The sequence below is a fragment of the Python bivittatus genome, unplaced genomic scaffold (assembly GCF_059951505.1).
Source record: "Python bivittatus isolate LINGU-HERP-01145 unplaced genomic scaffold, Pbiv_v1 ctg000480_np1212, whole genome shotgun sequence".
Lineage (NCBI taxonomy): Eukaryota > Metazoa > Chordata > Lepidosauria > Squamata > Pythonidae > Python > Python bivittatus.
Genome location: NW_028277075.1, coordinates 40096965 through 40114125, shown reverse-complemented (window position 1 = coordinate 40114125; position 17161 = coordinate 40096965). Strand labels below are relative to the sequence as shown.

Below are 17161 nucleotides of genomic sequence, written 5' to 3'. Positions count from 1 at the left end.
AGCTGGAAGGAGACTGTTAATTGGCCCAAGATGTTTACTACATGTTTTCTGCTGTTCACTTCTCAGCAGATATGAGAACCATTACAGTGAGCTTCAGACTAGTTTGTGAGGGACTGATGAATGGAAATGGGGCAGTATGGAGGGTTACTTGCTGTCCCTTCCCCTATGTTTCTGAACAGTAGTATATTTTCAAGGACCATAGCAAAACAAGTCTTGGACAAACAGTGCATTACAGTAATTTCCAAGTATGAATCAGACATCCCTGATTGTTTAATTAAAATAGTTCTTTCCTCCCACAAACTTCTACCTTAAGAAATCTGGCTGGGAGAGGTGCAGATTTCCAGCCAGAAAACAGATCCATCACCTTCAGCTTTCTGACAAAAGTAAAGGCACGTTTTTGCTCCTTTGGTAAAGATCTGCCATTACTTTGATGAATAATTCTGGAATCATCATTGCTAACACTTCAGGGAACTATGGCCATAAGAGAGCCCAAAATAGCACTCCCATACATCAGTCCTATGCTGGTTCAGTTGTGTAAGCTGATAATGGATGCTGCTGTGCATGAATAAGCCAATTAAGTGCAGATTTGGAAGGATGTATGTATATTACATATACAGTGGTACCTCGGGATACGAACTTAATCTGTTCCGTGACTCTGGGCGTATCCCGAGTTGGTTGTAACCTGACGCAAATTTCCCCATAGGGTTCAATGTAAATCCGGTTAATCCATTCCGCCCTCCGAATTTGGTCGCACCCTGAAGCAAATTTTCCCATAAGGTTCAATGTAATTACCGTTAATCCATTCTGGTGTCCGCGGACCACGTGTCGGGTGGAAAAATGGCCGCAGACCACGTGTCAGGGCGGAAAAATGACCGTACCTCGAGGCAGAGTTCTCACATCGAGGTAAATTTTTGCGGCCGGAGCTGGTCGTTACCCGAAAAGTTCGTTAGTAGAGGCTGTACAGTGGTACCTCTAGTTACAAATGCCCCTCCTTACGAATTTTTCAAGATACGACCAGCTCTGGCCCCAAAAATTTACCTCTACTTGCGAACTCCGCGTCTACTTACGAACCGGATCCGCGGCCATTTTCCCTGCTGCCACGCGGTCGCGGCTTCCTGTGGGCGAGATCGTGGTAGCAAGGAGACATTTGGTGAGGCTTGTGGTGTGTTTTGTGGCGTTTGGAAGGTTTTTGTGGTGTTTGGAAGGTTTTTGAGGTTCAAAAATAAAATAGATATGTTTCAGAACTGTTTAGCCGTATTTACATTGAACCTTATGGGGGAAATTTACCTCGGGGTGCGACCAAATTCAGAGGGCGGATTAGCTGTATTTACATTGAACCTTATGGGGAAACTTACCTTGTGGTGCGACCAAATTCGGAGGGCGGAACGGATTAACTGTATTTACATTTAACCTTATGGGAAACTTTACCTCGACTTGAGACCAACTCGAGTTGCAACCAGAGTCACAGAACGGATTAAGTTTGTAACTAGAGGTACCACTGTACATTTATAACTGCATCATGTATGCAGCATTGGGATTGAATACCAGATTCCATATCCATCTTCCAGTGTGCCAAAAAATATTTTCCTTTGTTTTTCTTTGCTTCTTGTGAGTAGCTTTCTTGCATGCATATGTAACTCTTCAATTCAGTGCCTTGTTTTTTATATGACTCTTGGCTCAAAGCCATAAGATACATTAAACTTACTGATTGGGATAAACAAAGTATCTTTTAATTAAGAAGAAGAGGAAGAATTTATTTTATAATTGATTGACATGCAGTATTATTATGAATGTGGTTTGTGATAAGAGTCCAGATTTTTTTTTCCAGGTAAGATGGTACCTGGTATGTAGAAAGGAGGGAAAAGAGGGCCAGTTGGGGTACTCAAGAAATTTTAGATGTCACTCTAAAGCAAGGGCGGGACAAAGTTTTGACAACAAAGGCTATACCTCTTATTTATTTAGGTACAAAAAGCTATTACAGACAGAGCAATGACGTATTGACTTCATCAAAGGGAGGGTTAGAATTTCTAGCCAATTACATTTCATGTGGGAATTGACATTGTGAAAATGTAAAATACACAGAAGGATGTGAACCTTAAACTGGGTTACTTGGAAGTAGTTCAGTGTGAATAGATGGCATAAGTGTGCTGTTAAATAGATTTAGGATTAAAATCAAATTATCTCAGATAGGCTGAAAAGCTGTTTGTATCTCCACAGGATTGCTTTCCAAACAGATACTTTCCTCTAGTTTCATTTTATATAGACTTCTTTTTTTCTTTGTCTTGGTTTGAGTCAGTCTAAGCAACTGAAAGTTAACCTTTAATATAGGATGGAAATTTTGTCCATCTGTCATAGTTATGTGTACTTCTCAGCTAAAGGGTGTTGATTTGGGGCATAACCAGACTTGAGCTTAGTCTTGCTTGTGGAACAAATTGAACTCTCCATAATTTCTTATCACTGTTCCAGCTCACTTACTGCTGTGCTTGGTCCTGGCTTCTTCCAGAGGCAGTTGTGAGAATAGGGAACTTCTGCTTACTAGCAACAAGTGCCTTTAGAGAAGTGGATCACAACATTGTCTTGCACGGGATGCCCTCCACAGCCATAGGAGGGAATGCCTGTCTCACTTTGTCTCACATCTCCTGTTGTCTTCCTATGGCAAGGAAATGGCATTGCTTCAAAAAAGATCCCAACACAGAGCTGTTAAGTCAGGGAGAAGTCAGCAGTAGGACAAAGCTCTCCATGCTTGCTGAAAGATGAGCACTGATTGGCTAGTAGCTGTGTTCTCTTTTATTGTCCAGGAAGGAGAGCCATGATTAGCTGTTGGTTCTCTGTAAATCAAAAACCCTTTTACAGTATATCAGATCAAGCACTGCACTGCCCCGTAATTGTATGTATTTGTTTAACACATGTGGATAACACATAAATTTAGTCTTGTTTAAAATGTCATTTAAAAATATTGTGTCTCCCTGATTTTTAAAGTAAAATAAAAATAAAATATCGTAAAGATGTGCTAATTGGAACAAAATAAAAACAAAAACAAACAGTGGTTTCAACAGTAATTATATAACTAGAGCTAAACTGGGAACTGAGCTTTACCCTAACATTTGTTTTAGAATAATGATTTGAATGATAGCAATTTGGCCCCTGCCTAAAAAAATAAGAAGAAAGCCAGCCAAAATACTGGAGATGACATTTACAAGGATCTTTACCTACCAGCATCCTGTAAGCCTCCCACAATCTTCAGATATTTTTGGACTGAACCTCAGTCGTTCCTAAATATAAACATCAGACCACATATGCTGATGTTGGTGGGATCTTACACAGCTTTCCTCTCCCAACTTGCTGAGGTTAGCAGCAATGGAGTTCAACCATAGGAGTCCAGATTTCCTCAGTTATCCTTGAGTACACCTTTAACACACTTGAACAGGTGAAGCTCCTTGCAGTATAAAGATGTTGTGATGGAAGAACTTTACCTGTTACCTGGTTGCCTGTCCTGTGTGACTGAAGAAATCCACTTGATTTCAAACAATGACAGTGATTTTGATTTTGCCCATTCCAGTGCAACTTCTTTTCATATTGTGAATATCATTTTTTTCTTGAATATCATAAGCCTGTCCAATTTCTGGGTGCCCCTTGTAGCATTCTTATTTGGAAGTCCAGCCAACTGTAATGTTCTCCTTGTGGCTGCTAGCGGGCATCCTGCTTCTGGTGGGTAACTGAAGAGGGAGGAGTTGTGGAAAGGAGGAACTTCCTCCTCCTGCCTCTTCTCCCTTGCAGCTGAGTGTCTGCCACAGTTGGCTCAGATTGCTCAAGGGCAGATGTTTGCTCTTCAGTATACCATGAAGGAAAGGAGCAGCATTCCCAGTCCTTTAATGGTGAGTGTTAAGAATAGTAAATATCTTGATTTGGGGAATTTTTGTGTGGTTGACTTTTTTTAAAGTTTAATTTTTTTAAAAAAAATTCATCTCTAGCTGATATGTAAATGAAAAAACTTTTTTACGTTCAACTTGGTTTTTTTTAAAAAAAATATTAGAAGTGTTACTTTAGCAGGAGTAAATGCTTTCAACATAAAGGAAGGGTTACATTTTTGAATTTGCCCTTTGAAGTGGAGATTGCAATCCTGTATTTACTTACCTGAAATGAGACATGTCGAACTCAGTGGGACGTCCACATAGACAAGTATAGGATTAGTCTTTTGCATGACAGGAGATTCCACAAATACAGCTTTGAAAAAAAAAATAGACATTTAAATTAATTACTAAGGCAGAGGTACCAAGGGGTAACATACTTAGTTTTGAATATGATAAATGTTTAGGAAGTTATTGTAAGTACAGTCTCCAGGACAGCCTTTCCCAAATGGATGCCTTCTGAATGCATTGAAATTATTATAGCTAATTCATCAAAAATTGTATTTATGATATATTGGACCCCCCCCCCAAAGAATGTATTTGAAAGGGTGGATATCACATTTTTTATGCTGGAGGTGTAAAAAATTTGAAAGCTCACATGATATGGTCATGTGATCATTTAGTCTGTTTTTGGAATTGTGCATTAATGTATATTAGTAGATTTATGGGAAAATCTTTAAATGTTAAATATGTTAATGTTGAATTATATATTAAAGCTCTGGAATTTGACTGGCAGGAATTGTAGTTGTATTGAATATGGGTGGTGGCAAAAAGAATTATATTAAGAAACTGGAAAAGTGATATTATTCCAGATGTCAAGGAATGGTTGGAAATGTGTGATCTGTCTGTTTTGGAAAAGGCAGTATTTTCTACACCTGCAGCAATATGTGTTATTATGGTAGAAATTTTGTGATATCTTACAGTAATATCTTGTATTGTTATAGTAGTGAATTCATTGGTAAACTAGTGACTACCGATAAGTATAAAGTGTAAGATTTTTTTTCCTTCTTAGTTTATATCTTTAGTTTGTATTTTTATTTTTTTAAGTTTCTTTTTTTTTTTAGAAGATTAAAGGTGGTATCGTTATGAAAAATAAAGATATTAAATTTAAAAAATAAAGAAATTAATGTAGCTTTTGGCTACTCCTGTGCTTTTAGTCTCAGTCCCAAAATAAACTGATAAATAATGTAATTGATATGGGAATACTGACGGACTTCTTTATCAGCTACTTTTTTAATTAGTTGCAGTTGCCCGAGCTATCTTTAAAGGCATAATAACATAGAGCACTGGAAATGATGGTGGCTCAACACACCTGGAAAGCAACAAGTTGGTGGAAACAATTTTGGGAAGCATTTTCTCTTGAGCATAGCAGTGCTTACTGTTGAGTTTAAAAAGTTGGGATTGGAACCCCCATTGCTTACTCTACTACTCCAACCTATTCAGTTAAGAAGATAATATTTAACATTTATTAAAGAATCAGCACGCAAAGTAGAACAATTCAAGACATGTTTTGAAGAAAAGACTGGTGGAAAATTAGAAAAAAGATTGTGATAGAGTTATATTAGTGGTTGTTCCTCTAAAATAGGTCATATTTCAAATTGTTATTTAGTAGGGTTCACTTGTACTATGCAGTAAGCCATGGTTTAAACTAATTCATTAATCTACAATTGCATGCGTTCTCTCAATGCTAAATAGTGAGTGAACCATGATGTAGAAACAGTGGCTAAGCCAAAACAAAATTAATTTCATGTGTTCTGTAAGCCCCACCCTGTGTACATATCCTGTGGTGAAATAGTAAGACTGGCAGAAATTATGCTTAAATTTGATGGCTGGCTAGAGAAGTATTGTTACTAATCAAATGGACACTTATTTAAAGAATGCAATTGTGGATTGTGGTGGAACACTTGAAAATAACAACATGGGATGTGGAATTAGATTATAACAAACATCCATGTTTCTTCGCTTCCTAAATGAGCCTAAACATACTCAAAAAGCGTTCTGATCTTTCATAAATAGAGAACGTACGAATCAACTGATTTTTAAATTAACCTTTATTTTTTAATATCCTTACTATATCTAAAGACTATGACTAGAAATATCTTTACGTGGTCTATTAAAAGCTGCATTTTTGCTATACAGTACAACCTGGGGTATTGTTATCTAGAGAGTAACTACAATTTATCTCATTATGGGGCCTCTCAAAATGTTACAGTTTGGGTGGCTTGAATTGCTTGGGGCTATGAAGGCATTCCAGAACATCCTGTGAAACGGACGTGGCAGTGGGATCAGGGTGAACAACAACAACAACAAACATTAATTGATGGCTTTTGGTACTACAAATAGTAATAGTGATTACAGTACTTTAAGGATTAAGCTACTACTCCAGGATAGATGCTCATTAGGGCATTGCTTCCTAATTTGTCGGGCAGATCTAGTTTTTTTTCCTACAAGTTCTAGCCATAAGGGGCTGACAGTGGTGGTCTGGATGAGTGCAAACAAACAATATAGATACAGTGAAGATGATGTTGGGACTTTAAAGATCTGGGTGGCTCCCACCCTTATAATGTTCTGAAAGTTGCTAAAAACCTGGTTCTCCCAAACTTTAGGGTGGCTCTTGAGCCCTGTTTGGTTTAGTTCAGTTTGGTCTGGCTTAAGATTGGCTGCTTGTTCTTTTTATGGTTGCATTGCCTTTTTATGTTTTTTCTTTTATTTGTAAGCTGGTCTTAATTATCAAGGAGTCAGGTGGCCTCAAAATTGGATTAAATAAATAAAGTCTGCTGGCCTGGTTGGAAATATGGTATGTATTTTGGTTGTATTTTTACTTGCTGAGTTCAGGAATTCTTTTCAACCTAACCTATCCTTGGTTGTCCAGATGATGTTAGTGATTAAGTTTTCCTGTTATTAGATCTACACTTGTCAATTATGCCCTGACCATATCTAGAGCAGGCAGAAAGCAGTGCTGAACCTGGAGCCAATTTTAAAGAAAGTTTGGAAATGAACCAGCCTTGCCATTTGGCGGAATGAAGGGCTGCCTCAGGCAACAGTTCTGAGGTGACCTGTAAAGGGAGCACATCATTCATTATGTAATATGTTATGCATTTTTGTTGTGGAAGATGGAGAGAGTCTTGTTTGTAGCATGCCCTGTCTCACATGGCAAAGGTTAATGCAAATGGTCTGGATGCATCAAAATCTATATTTATTGTTTCATGAAAGTAGTAAATTCCAAAATGGTTTAAGGTATGTATCTTTGTATAAATGTATGACAGGCTGTGTCATATGTTGCAAATCCTTTTAACAAGAACCTGGGCAACCTTTTGTGGATTTCACAGCTAAGCAGTGTCAGGCCTGGTTGATGTTTGGAAAAAGCAGGGCTGCAGATTGGGCTGAGAAATTGAAAGATGAAGGCAACAGCAAATCACTTCCGTAGCATTATCAAGAAAGCAGCATGGATGTGTTCATAGAGTTGCAGGAAGTCATTTCTTTATCTTTGCCTTTACTACTTTGTTACTATTTTCCCTTTACCATTAGGTTTGTTTTTCAGCCTTTAAACCTTTTATTTTGTACTTCATATACATTTGCTTTCATACAAATTGGAATGAAAACACAGAATAGCCATTGTATTCTGCTTATTTTAGACCTTTTAAATTATTAAGATATCTTGGCCAATAGCTCCAGTGGAAACGGATGCCACTCAATTGCTTTATCTAACTAGATGGAATTTAACAATCTAATTAATGCTGTTTAAGACTCCTGTTGTTGTTTATACATTGTGTAAGCTTTCCTCATCTGGGTGGTAAATATCTGGATGATTGCTAGGGAGTGACAAAGAGTTAGCTGTACATACAGTTTTATGGTAACTTTATATTCTTAGATACTGTGAATGATTTCATATTCCATATATCTTTAGTCTCTGAAAATCAGTAAGAATATAATGTAAATAGCAATAGCAAATGTAATTATTTGTTAAATAATTCTGACATGGATCAGTTTTCAGACATCCGATATAGGTATAAAAAAGTTGGGGGATGGGTTTGTGCCTTTTTAAAAAAAAAAACAGATCTGATTAAGCTCATTCAAAAACACACCTTTCTGCTCCTTAAGTACTGGACATCTACAGAGTAACCTATTAAATGTTCCCATTTCTAGCTCATTTTAGAATTATATTTAAACTATAGTGCAGTCACTTTGAGTGTTCTCCAGAATTCAGTGGGTGAGCATAATGCTGAATATAGATCTCTTTGCTCTTTCTGCTTTCCTTTTTTGTAACTAGAGAATTTGACCAGAAATATCCTTGTGCGGGAGGAGAAAATAAAAACAAAACTTGGCAATATGCACATTATTCTTGGAATAGATGGAAATGACTTCATGCACATGGTGATGTATAGAAGTGACTGATAGTAAATGTTTAAATCTTCTCATGTTTGCTCAGTGAACCCAAATGGAAAAGTATATATATTTTTAAACCTACATGTTTATTAACCCAACATGTAAATGGAGACTGGAAATTATCATCTATACCTGAAAACAAGGATTTCAATATCACATATCCAGTTAAAGATTGATTAGATTTGAAAAGGAAGCAAGTGGCAGATTATAGATTCTTAACTGTGCTAAATGGGTAGAAAGAATCTGCTATCTTACATTTAAAGATCTATATTGTTGACTGGTTCTTCTTTTTAGTGTTTTGTTCTTTTTTAAAAAAAATGGCTTCTAAATGCCTTTCAAACCTTTTTGAAAATTGTGTGGGAGAAGGACAATCCAGAGGCAGAAGAAAAGTGAAATAGCCATCTGGCTGGTTAAAAATCAAGAGCAGGTGGCCAGAAGATTAAAAGAAAAATGCTTAAAAATGAGAAGGGGATTTACAGTATATACTCAGTCTCATAAGTAAATTACATTAACTTAATTGGGATTAATTGGCATTTGTAGCCTGAATTAGTGAAACCTTGATAAAAATAGTAAGGTCCAGACATACCATTTAAGTATTTAGGGCCATCATGTTTCTAGAAGTCTTTGTAGGCCAATACCTCTCAAGATTTTATTTGCAAAGTTGTTCTAGCATTTTTAGTCATCAGCAAACAGGTCCACAGGCAAAATGACAAAAGCAATGTTACAATGCATGCTCTACTCCTTTCTTACATGCATTGTAACTTGCATGCATGCCTGAAAGGGGCAGAGCTTGGAGTATGATGTTGCAATTTTCTTTTCACCTTTCTAAGGAAAGCTTGAAGTCCTGTGGACACTGCTGATCAGCAGTATTACAAAACCATGATTCTACCTAAAGGATTTCACCTATGGATTTTTAAAAGATAAAAGACACTTCATGGACAGAAGTGCTGTCATTGCCTTTTCTTCAGGATGGTATTTTGAACTTCCCAGCCTTGTTTACAGCCCTGAGATTTCCTGGATGTGTCTCATCCAAGGACTGACCAGACCTGACTGTACATAATTTTGGGGTCCGGAGAAGGTCAGCTAAGTGCTGTGGCCTGCTGAAATAGGAAATGCTTGGCTTAATTAAAAATGTTAAATGTTTACATATTTGGGCAACATTTGAAGCATGACTCAGCATTCCACTGGGAATGCCCAAGGAGCTCTATGTGAGTAGTGAGACATATGACTTCCTTTTCCCTCTTTGTCATACCAAATTATATTGCAACATTGCAAGCATGTCTGAAACTTGATTGGTTCCATTGGTTTATTTTGGGATGATATTGGAAAGAAAAAAAGTTTTGCTATGCGAGGGAAGCTAATATTTCTTAGTTGCTAAAACCCTTTTATCTCTATCTGTAGACATCTCTGTGTCTACACAGAGGTTATAACTGTTATAACTGTTATAACAGGTTATAACTGCTGACTCTCAGCTGGGATCCCAGCTAATGATGAGATCTAACAAGGGCAGTTTCTTTTTAAGTGTCTTAATTCAGATTATATCTGAGATTAGCTAGCACAGGGACACTGTTCTAAATTTGAAGTGTAAGAAATAAAGTCTTGGTAATTTGTTAAGAGAAGGAGAATTTCTTATCAGGATTAGATGGGAAATGATGTGTCAGAAAAAAAGATTGCTTTCCTTTCTCAGCATCTGGTCTAGTCTTGGGAAATTCCTTATCTCTGCACCAAATGCTGTAAAGCTCTGTGAAATCTGATTTAGTTCTGCCTCTAATCTTCAATTTAGTTTTAATTTTTTGAATTCTACCCTTTTGGGTTCCTTGGAGATAACTGCACTGTTAGGCAGCATGTTCTACATACATATGGTTAGCTGTAGGTAGACCTTAGATACATTTTATTTGACCTTGGTAAATTCCAGAAGATAGAGACTTATCTTTATGGTCAATCTCGGATTTAACATTGTTTTCTGAATAAACTAGTTGTTGTTGTTGCTTTACTGTTGTAATGACAGAGTAAAGAAGAGGTTCTTTAAGGAGAAGGAAGTGTATTATCTAGATTTGGACAAATTATTCAAAAGCTTACAGTAGGACCGGCTGTTTGGTTTAGGTAAAAATATTTTTGATGGCTGGTTTATGCCTGTTCCAAATTTAAGGGGATGAGGTATCTGAAAAATAGCAGTGAAAAGTGTGTTATTTGGAAGCTTGTTTTCTGATTTGCTGATGATCAGATATTATAGATTACATATTTTGCCTCTGAAGCTTTTTAATATACTATAGTGCCATGACCGACTTACCCATTAGGCACAATAGGCATGGGGCCTAGGGCTCATGAAAATGTTTTCTGATTTTTTTTAAATCAGAAAGAATAAAAATGAAATAGAAACTATTTTCACGCCTTTAAATAAATAATTATTCTCATGCCTTCTAATTAAAAAACCAGCAAAAAACACACAAACTTTGAACATCAAACCAATGATCTTATTTGTAACCTATAGGCATAGTGTGAATACTAAAATTTAGTAACTTTGATGATTTGGGACAAACATAATTAATGTGCAAGAACTGATTATTACAAAAATGCATATCATGTATTATTTACTATTCCCTGTTTCTCTGTAAAAATAAGGAAATATTGAAAATCATGTGAAATACAATTTTTAATACTATTATTTTTATGGAGGGAGAGGTCCACAAAGGCAAAAGTGCCTAGGACCTACAAAAAGTCATAATGTGGCCCTGATTAGTGCTATGTGCATATCAGTGAAAAAGCGAAGCCTTCCTACAACAGGAACTGAATTAATGCTAATCATTAGAACCACTACCACCCTATCCAACCCAAATCAAAGCCTTCAAACTCAGGAAACCATGTTATTTGTAATTCCAGCATTCAGAGTGAGAAATAACTTTCATTATCCCACCCAATTCTTCTGAACTTAGTTAAACCTTCTAGCTGTATTTGCTTTGCATTCAGGATAATGCTGGTTTGTAAGTGATTTGGAAATTCTTTGTTTTGAACATCAGTATGTTTTCAGGATGATTTGTACTAGAGATGGGGAACCTGCAGGCTGAGCTTGGTCTCCCAGACTTTCCATGAAGTCTTCACCTGGACAGTTGCTGTTTTAAGAAGCCGAAATAAATAGTGCTTCTTTGGGGCCTCACTCATATTTCCATAGGAAAAAGAAAGGGTAAGCAAAGCCAGAGAGAATGAATGAATGAGATGTATGTTTAGGTAAGAAGCTGAAAAGATGGGTTGTGATTTTGCCCATCACTAGCATCAAGGGCACCTTCACCTCCTCCTTTTCTTCCTTCTATTTGTATTCTACCACTCTACTCAGTTATGTAAAATATAAATTGAAAACCAAAAGTAATGTTATAAAAGCCTCATGAAATATGTACATCTGGCTTGGCTGCTGTTCTAAAAGCAGAGAAAGTGGGAGTGTGTTGCCCTAGGCTGTGAGTAGTGGTAGGAGAAGATCATCTTCTTTGTGCTTGACATATGGGTCTCTAAAAACAGGGCATTTTCAGACTGGCTCTTGTATAGGCTTTCACAGTCAGAAAGCTTCAAAACAAGAGAGGCAGCTTGTCAAATAGTTACTGTCTAAATTGTTTATAGCTTTAACAGTTAATACCAAATCCTTACATTGGGCCTGGAAAACAGCTGACTACCAGTGCAGGCCTTTCAGCATGCTTGCCTACAGCCAGTTCAGTGTTTGGTCTCAAAAGAATTCTTCAATTATATTTTACGTTCATGCTTCCTAAATACTAATTCCTATTACCAAACTAGAATTCGTGTAAAGGGAGGGGGAGGAGGGATGTTGGTAAAATGGAGAATTAATTCAGTCTTTTTTTAAAGCATGGAAATACCTCTCGTACATTTTTGTACAGCATGAGAAAATGTTGGGGAATTCTGGGAGTTGAAGTCCATGCATCTTAAATTTGTTGAGGTTGAGAAACACTGTTCTACATATACTTGTTGGTATCATGTTTTAGCTCAAAAGCATTTGCCCCTGCTTCCTTTCTTGGTACCATCTTTGTGTGAATATTTCCCATGCTTGAGGCTGAATGTACTAAATGCATTCCTTCTCTGATAGATATTTTCTTTTTGTTTTTGAGTCAGTTTTTGACTCCTGGTGACTGCCTGGACAAGTCCCTGCAGTTTTCCTAGCAAGATTTTGGAAGTGGTTTGCCTTTGCCTCCTTCCTAGAGCTGAGAGAGAGTGACTGGCTCAAGGCCCCCCAGCTGGCTTCGTGCCTAAGGTGGGACTAGAACTCATGGTCGCCCGGTTTCTAGCCTGATGCCTTCACTACTACACCAAACTGGTTCTCCCTGATAGATATAACAAGTGCTTTTTTTTTTTTTTTTTTTTAAGTCCCTCTTCTCTGGTATCTAGTTGGGCAACTATGAACTATGAATAAATAAAATGATAAGATTCTGCCCATAACATTGTAATGGGCATGGCTAGCAAATTATGAGAAAACATTTTGTACCGAAAACATTCATCCAACTTGAAGGTGATCTGTGTACCAGTTCAAGTGTGGGAAAAAAAAAAAAGCTTGGGGGAATTTTGTCTACAGTTTGTACTTCAGAACAGTTCTGCAACTATTTAAAAGATAACCAGGCTTTCTCTGTAATAGCAGAGGATTCTAGTAACTCTATGGCCTCCAACAAGTTTTGTTTTCTTCTTTTTCTGAACTTGATGCTTAAACTTTGTCCACACCATCAGGAAATGTTTAATAGTCAAATCTTCATTGTACAGAGTGCTGTACCATTTTCACATGTGACACTTTCTTGCATTGTTGGTGTACACCTGTTTATTACCAAAGCTTAATGGGTTGTGAAAGACTGTCTTAAGATCTTCTGAAGTTGAATGCTCTAAACTCCGAGTCTAATCAATACCTGAAGAAAAACCTTGCCTAGAAATACATATTGCCGTGAGATTGACAGAGGGAGAAAAAGTAGCGTATGAATAATAGAAGTAACTAAGTAAGTAAAAATTGTGCGACTTGGTACAACTGATGCTAATTATAAGATTAGCAAGAACGTAGTTAAGGACCTTTTTTTTTTTTGGTTTGTTTTTACATATAGTAAAAGATACCTTCATGACAGTATAAATAGGAATAGCTTAAGCTTTTCTTTCTGCAGCCATGAACTCAGTAAAAAAGGAAAAAAGAAAGAAAACCACCCCCACAGTGATTAGTTGTAAGGGGAAAAAAAAAACAAAACCCTCCACTTGCACCAGGGAGAGGTTTTTCCCGAACTGGTGTGCAGAGGGGGAGAATTTGATTACAATCATGCTTGAAGGAGTAAGGCATAATTGTGTTCTGAAGTGCCAGTGACCAGTCTAGTTCTATTTTGCTGTTTAATTAAAAGAGGCTGGGGGCAGCACTTAACATTTTTATAAGATGGAGAGATTTATAGTTGAGCGAAGTTGTGTTCCCATACGGGTGCAGCCAGAATTGTCTGTTTTTGGTTTTTCTATTTTTGGTGGAGAATAAATGTAGGGTTTTCTTTATCTTTAAAGCTAAGTCAAGTCATTTCTGCAATTGGATTATGAGTTCATTTTCCTAAATTGTGGGAAACCGTGCGCGGAGAGGTCTGGGGAGAATGCAAAAATAGATATGAGAGCACGATGCCTATTCCTGAATTAACACAATATTGCGATGGCTAATTTGTCTTTAGAATAGGTGTTGTTGGATCCATTTCAAACTTCAGCTTTAATTGAACAAGTCAGTAGGAACACTTGTACCTTTTTGATTGCCAATTATGTAATTTTGTAGTATTAAAAATGCTGCATAGTTGTGTCTTTCTTTCTACCAGGATGAAGCAGGACATTTTCTAGTCAGTGAATGAGGAAGAGATTTAAACCGGATCTAGAGCCAACACTTCAGTCTGATGTACTGCATTAGCCTCTTAGTCTCATGAATTTTTGATGTGGTTCTTGAGGAAAAAAAAATGATCCCAGATAGTTTTTTTAAAAAAGGAATTTATCTAGTATATAATCTGTTTAATAATTCCCTAATATTTTGATTTGCAGTCTTTGGACTGGGCCCAAGCTTAGTCATATTTAGAACAAGAAATGGACCTCAAGTTGATCATGATCCACTGAAGCCTCTTTGATTTCAGCTTACTGTAATCCTGATTCTGAAATGTAAATTGTATATGCATGCTTGGCTATATATGTGGCCTGGTTTTGTCAAGATGAAAATTCTATAGAAATGTAAAATATTCCAATGGTTGGCATTAACATTAGGTATGATTATTATCGCTATGAAGTAATATGCGTTATTATCCACGTATTGCAAGATGAGGTAAGTGGAGAGAAACTGAGGTTGAAACAAGCTTCTTATAAGCTAAGGTGGAAACCAGGGATTTCAGCCCATGATCTTAAATACTACATTACTTATAAGACAACACAGAGAATTTTGCTGCTTCCTTTTAAGTCCCTGTCTACCACTGATGATTAAAAAAAAATGTACAGATCTAAAATTATGATTTTCTAGCTTTGGCCGCAGAACTACATTTGAAGTCAAAACAAAACCAGTTTGGATGACACAACAAATCCCCTTTGGGGTGGTGGCAGTCCTAACAAGGCGAGGCGTGTGTCTGAACTGTAAAGAAAATTTCCACTTGTAATGATCCAAAAGCTTGGTACAGTATTACCAGTCTCAGCTTCACTCATTGGTATGCAGTGATTTCACAAGAAATAGATTGCAACATTGCTTACAGTGAAAGAACTCTGAGCCTCTGACCTTTTTCAGCAATTCTCCATTAGATCCAGAGGGGCCTTAACGAAAGGCCTGGGTCTTCTCAATGCTTCTTTAATAATTTGGGATTCTTCCTAGGGGGCTTGGATGTGTTGCTAATGCATTGGTGAGAGAGTATGCCTGCTCTGCTTGGGTTAGGCACGTCGCAATGTAAGAAATCCTCCCCTTAAGAGGCAGCTTTTCTTTTTTATCTGTGGTGTTTCTAGACATTCTAAGCCAGGCTTCTTTCTGTATTTCCCAAAGGATTCTGAATTAATGTCTAAAAACCAGAACATTGTCTTAAGGCTGAAGTTGAAATGAAAGGGTTTTCTTTTTTAGTATGACAGGTTAAACCGTATCACAACAGCGGTGATGGGGAGGATCAGTTTGCATTGGTGCAGCAGAAGCCAAGTAAGCTTGCATTATGACCAGTCTATTTTATTGGATCATGTAGTTCATATAATATGATCACCCTCGATTTTAACCTATTCTTTTTGGTTTCCTCTTTGGACAGGTTGAATTCTGATTCCCGAGGAAACAGAAGCATCTTCTCTGCCAGTTAACCTCAATATCCTTGGCGGTTTTTGCAACTCCTTTTCCTCATCCCTTTCCACCTAAACTGATGACCAAGGATTCTACCATAGCTCTAGCTTTTGCTTGCCAATTTCAGAAGATGGGCTCATTCCGAAAGCCCCGGCCACGTTTCATGAGCTCCCCGGCGCTGAGCGATTTGCCGCGATTCCTGGCAGCTCGGCAGTCTCTGCAGTTCAGCTCTAATTCTGCCTGGAACAGGTGAGAAAAATCAAATGAATGTATATATGATGTCTTGGGGCTTGGATTCAGAGGGGAAAAAAGGTGCTTCAGTGTGTGCAGGGACACTGACATAGCACCCGTTGGCAGCTCCTTTAAGTAATGAGGTGTCCTTCAGGGATAGTGTGGCTGCTGTTTGCAGCTGCAGCAGATCCTGAGAAAAGATGCATTTGGTCTAAGGCAGTGTTTCTCAACCTTGGGAACTTGAAGATGTGTGGACTTCAACTCCTGGAATTCCCCAGCCAGCCTTGCTGGCTGGGGAATTCCAGGAGTTGAAGTCCACAGGTCTTCAAGCTGCCAAGGTTGAGAAACACTGGTCTAAGGAATTGCATGTACGTGTGCACTCAAGAACGCCTTTTTCCCCTTGTATCCAAAGCACCACAGAGCCCTATTGTGTCTTCTAATACTTCCCTTCCAACGTTATTGGACTTCTCTATGTGTTTGAATTCACAAACTATCTTTGCAGTTCTGTGGATATGTCATTAATTGTATGTATCTTGGGGGAGTGGAACATTTTTCCTCCCTTTCTTCTCCTTGGTGTGCAAAGGAAAAGATTTTGGATTAGATCTGGTTTAAACTTTTCCTGAATGCATCAAGGGTAAAGATTGGGTGAATAAAGTTGAGTAATACGTCTGTTTTTGTGAGATATCATTCTGTAAGAACTTGACAATATCCTGGCAGGGATTTGTCACACTAGAGAGATTTCCGTGTAGGTGTGTCTAGGTGATTTTAAAGTGTGGTTGCGGAAAATGCCTTGGACTGTTTATTGAAATTTTGATAGCTACAGTTGATTCTACTTTTATTGTTTGGTTAACCTGAAATGCCAAATCATGGTTTAAAATTCTGTTTAGCAGAAAAGTTCCAAATACAGTTTGTGATTCAGAGGCAGTGGTTATCAGTAAAGTGGCTTAGAGAAAAAACAAAGGGAACTCTCTCAAGGGCGTTTCTCATAGTATCAAACAATGATTCTATGTTGTACATGAATTGTCACTAGATCAGCAACTAGAAACACAGCCCTATTTAAATGGCTGCAGTTAATGGTGCAGAGAGCATTTACAAATTGGTGCAGACAGCAGTGATTGATTCTAGTTTCCTCTCCTCCTCAAACACATGTGGTCCTAGCTGACAACTCTGATTGGCTTAGAAGTGGATAGGTTTGTGCAAATATATGTGTAGATAACTGGATTAGTAAAAGAAAATGATAAATGTTTTCTTATTTTCCTGAATTCTGTTATCTTAGAAAACATTTTTTCATCTTTCGTGGGGAAAAACCCTGGGACAATTTAGAGACTGTTCCAATGATGATTTGACCATGCAG

The 17161-nt window shown here is 37.6% G+C and overlaps 1 protein-coding gene across 3 annotated transcripts in view; it reads left to right on the top strand.

Annotated features, from left to right (window-relative positions):
• PRR5L (proline rich 5 like) overlaps positions 1 to 17161 on the top strand; it is a 70562-nt gene that overhangs the window by 8621 nt on the left and 44780 nt on the right. The window contains exons 2-3 of one of the 3 annotated variants that reach the window (XM_088145771.1): positions 15373 to 15444; positions 15548 to 15825. In XM_088145771.1, coding sequence (XP_088001897.1) covers positions 15656 to 15825 — 170 coding nt within the window. In that variant the 5' untranslated portion in view covers positions 15373 to 15444; positions 15548 to 15655. Of the gene's footprint in view, positions 1 to 3794; positions 3876 to 15372; positions 15445 to 15547; positions 15826 to 17161 lie in introns of those variants that run through there. The other 2 variants (XM_025171068.2, XM_025171066.2) reach the window with 2 other exon arrangements.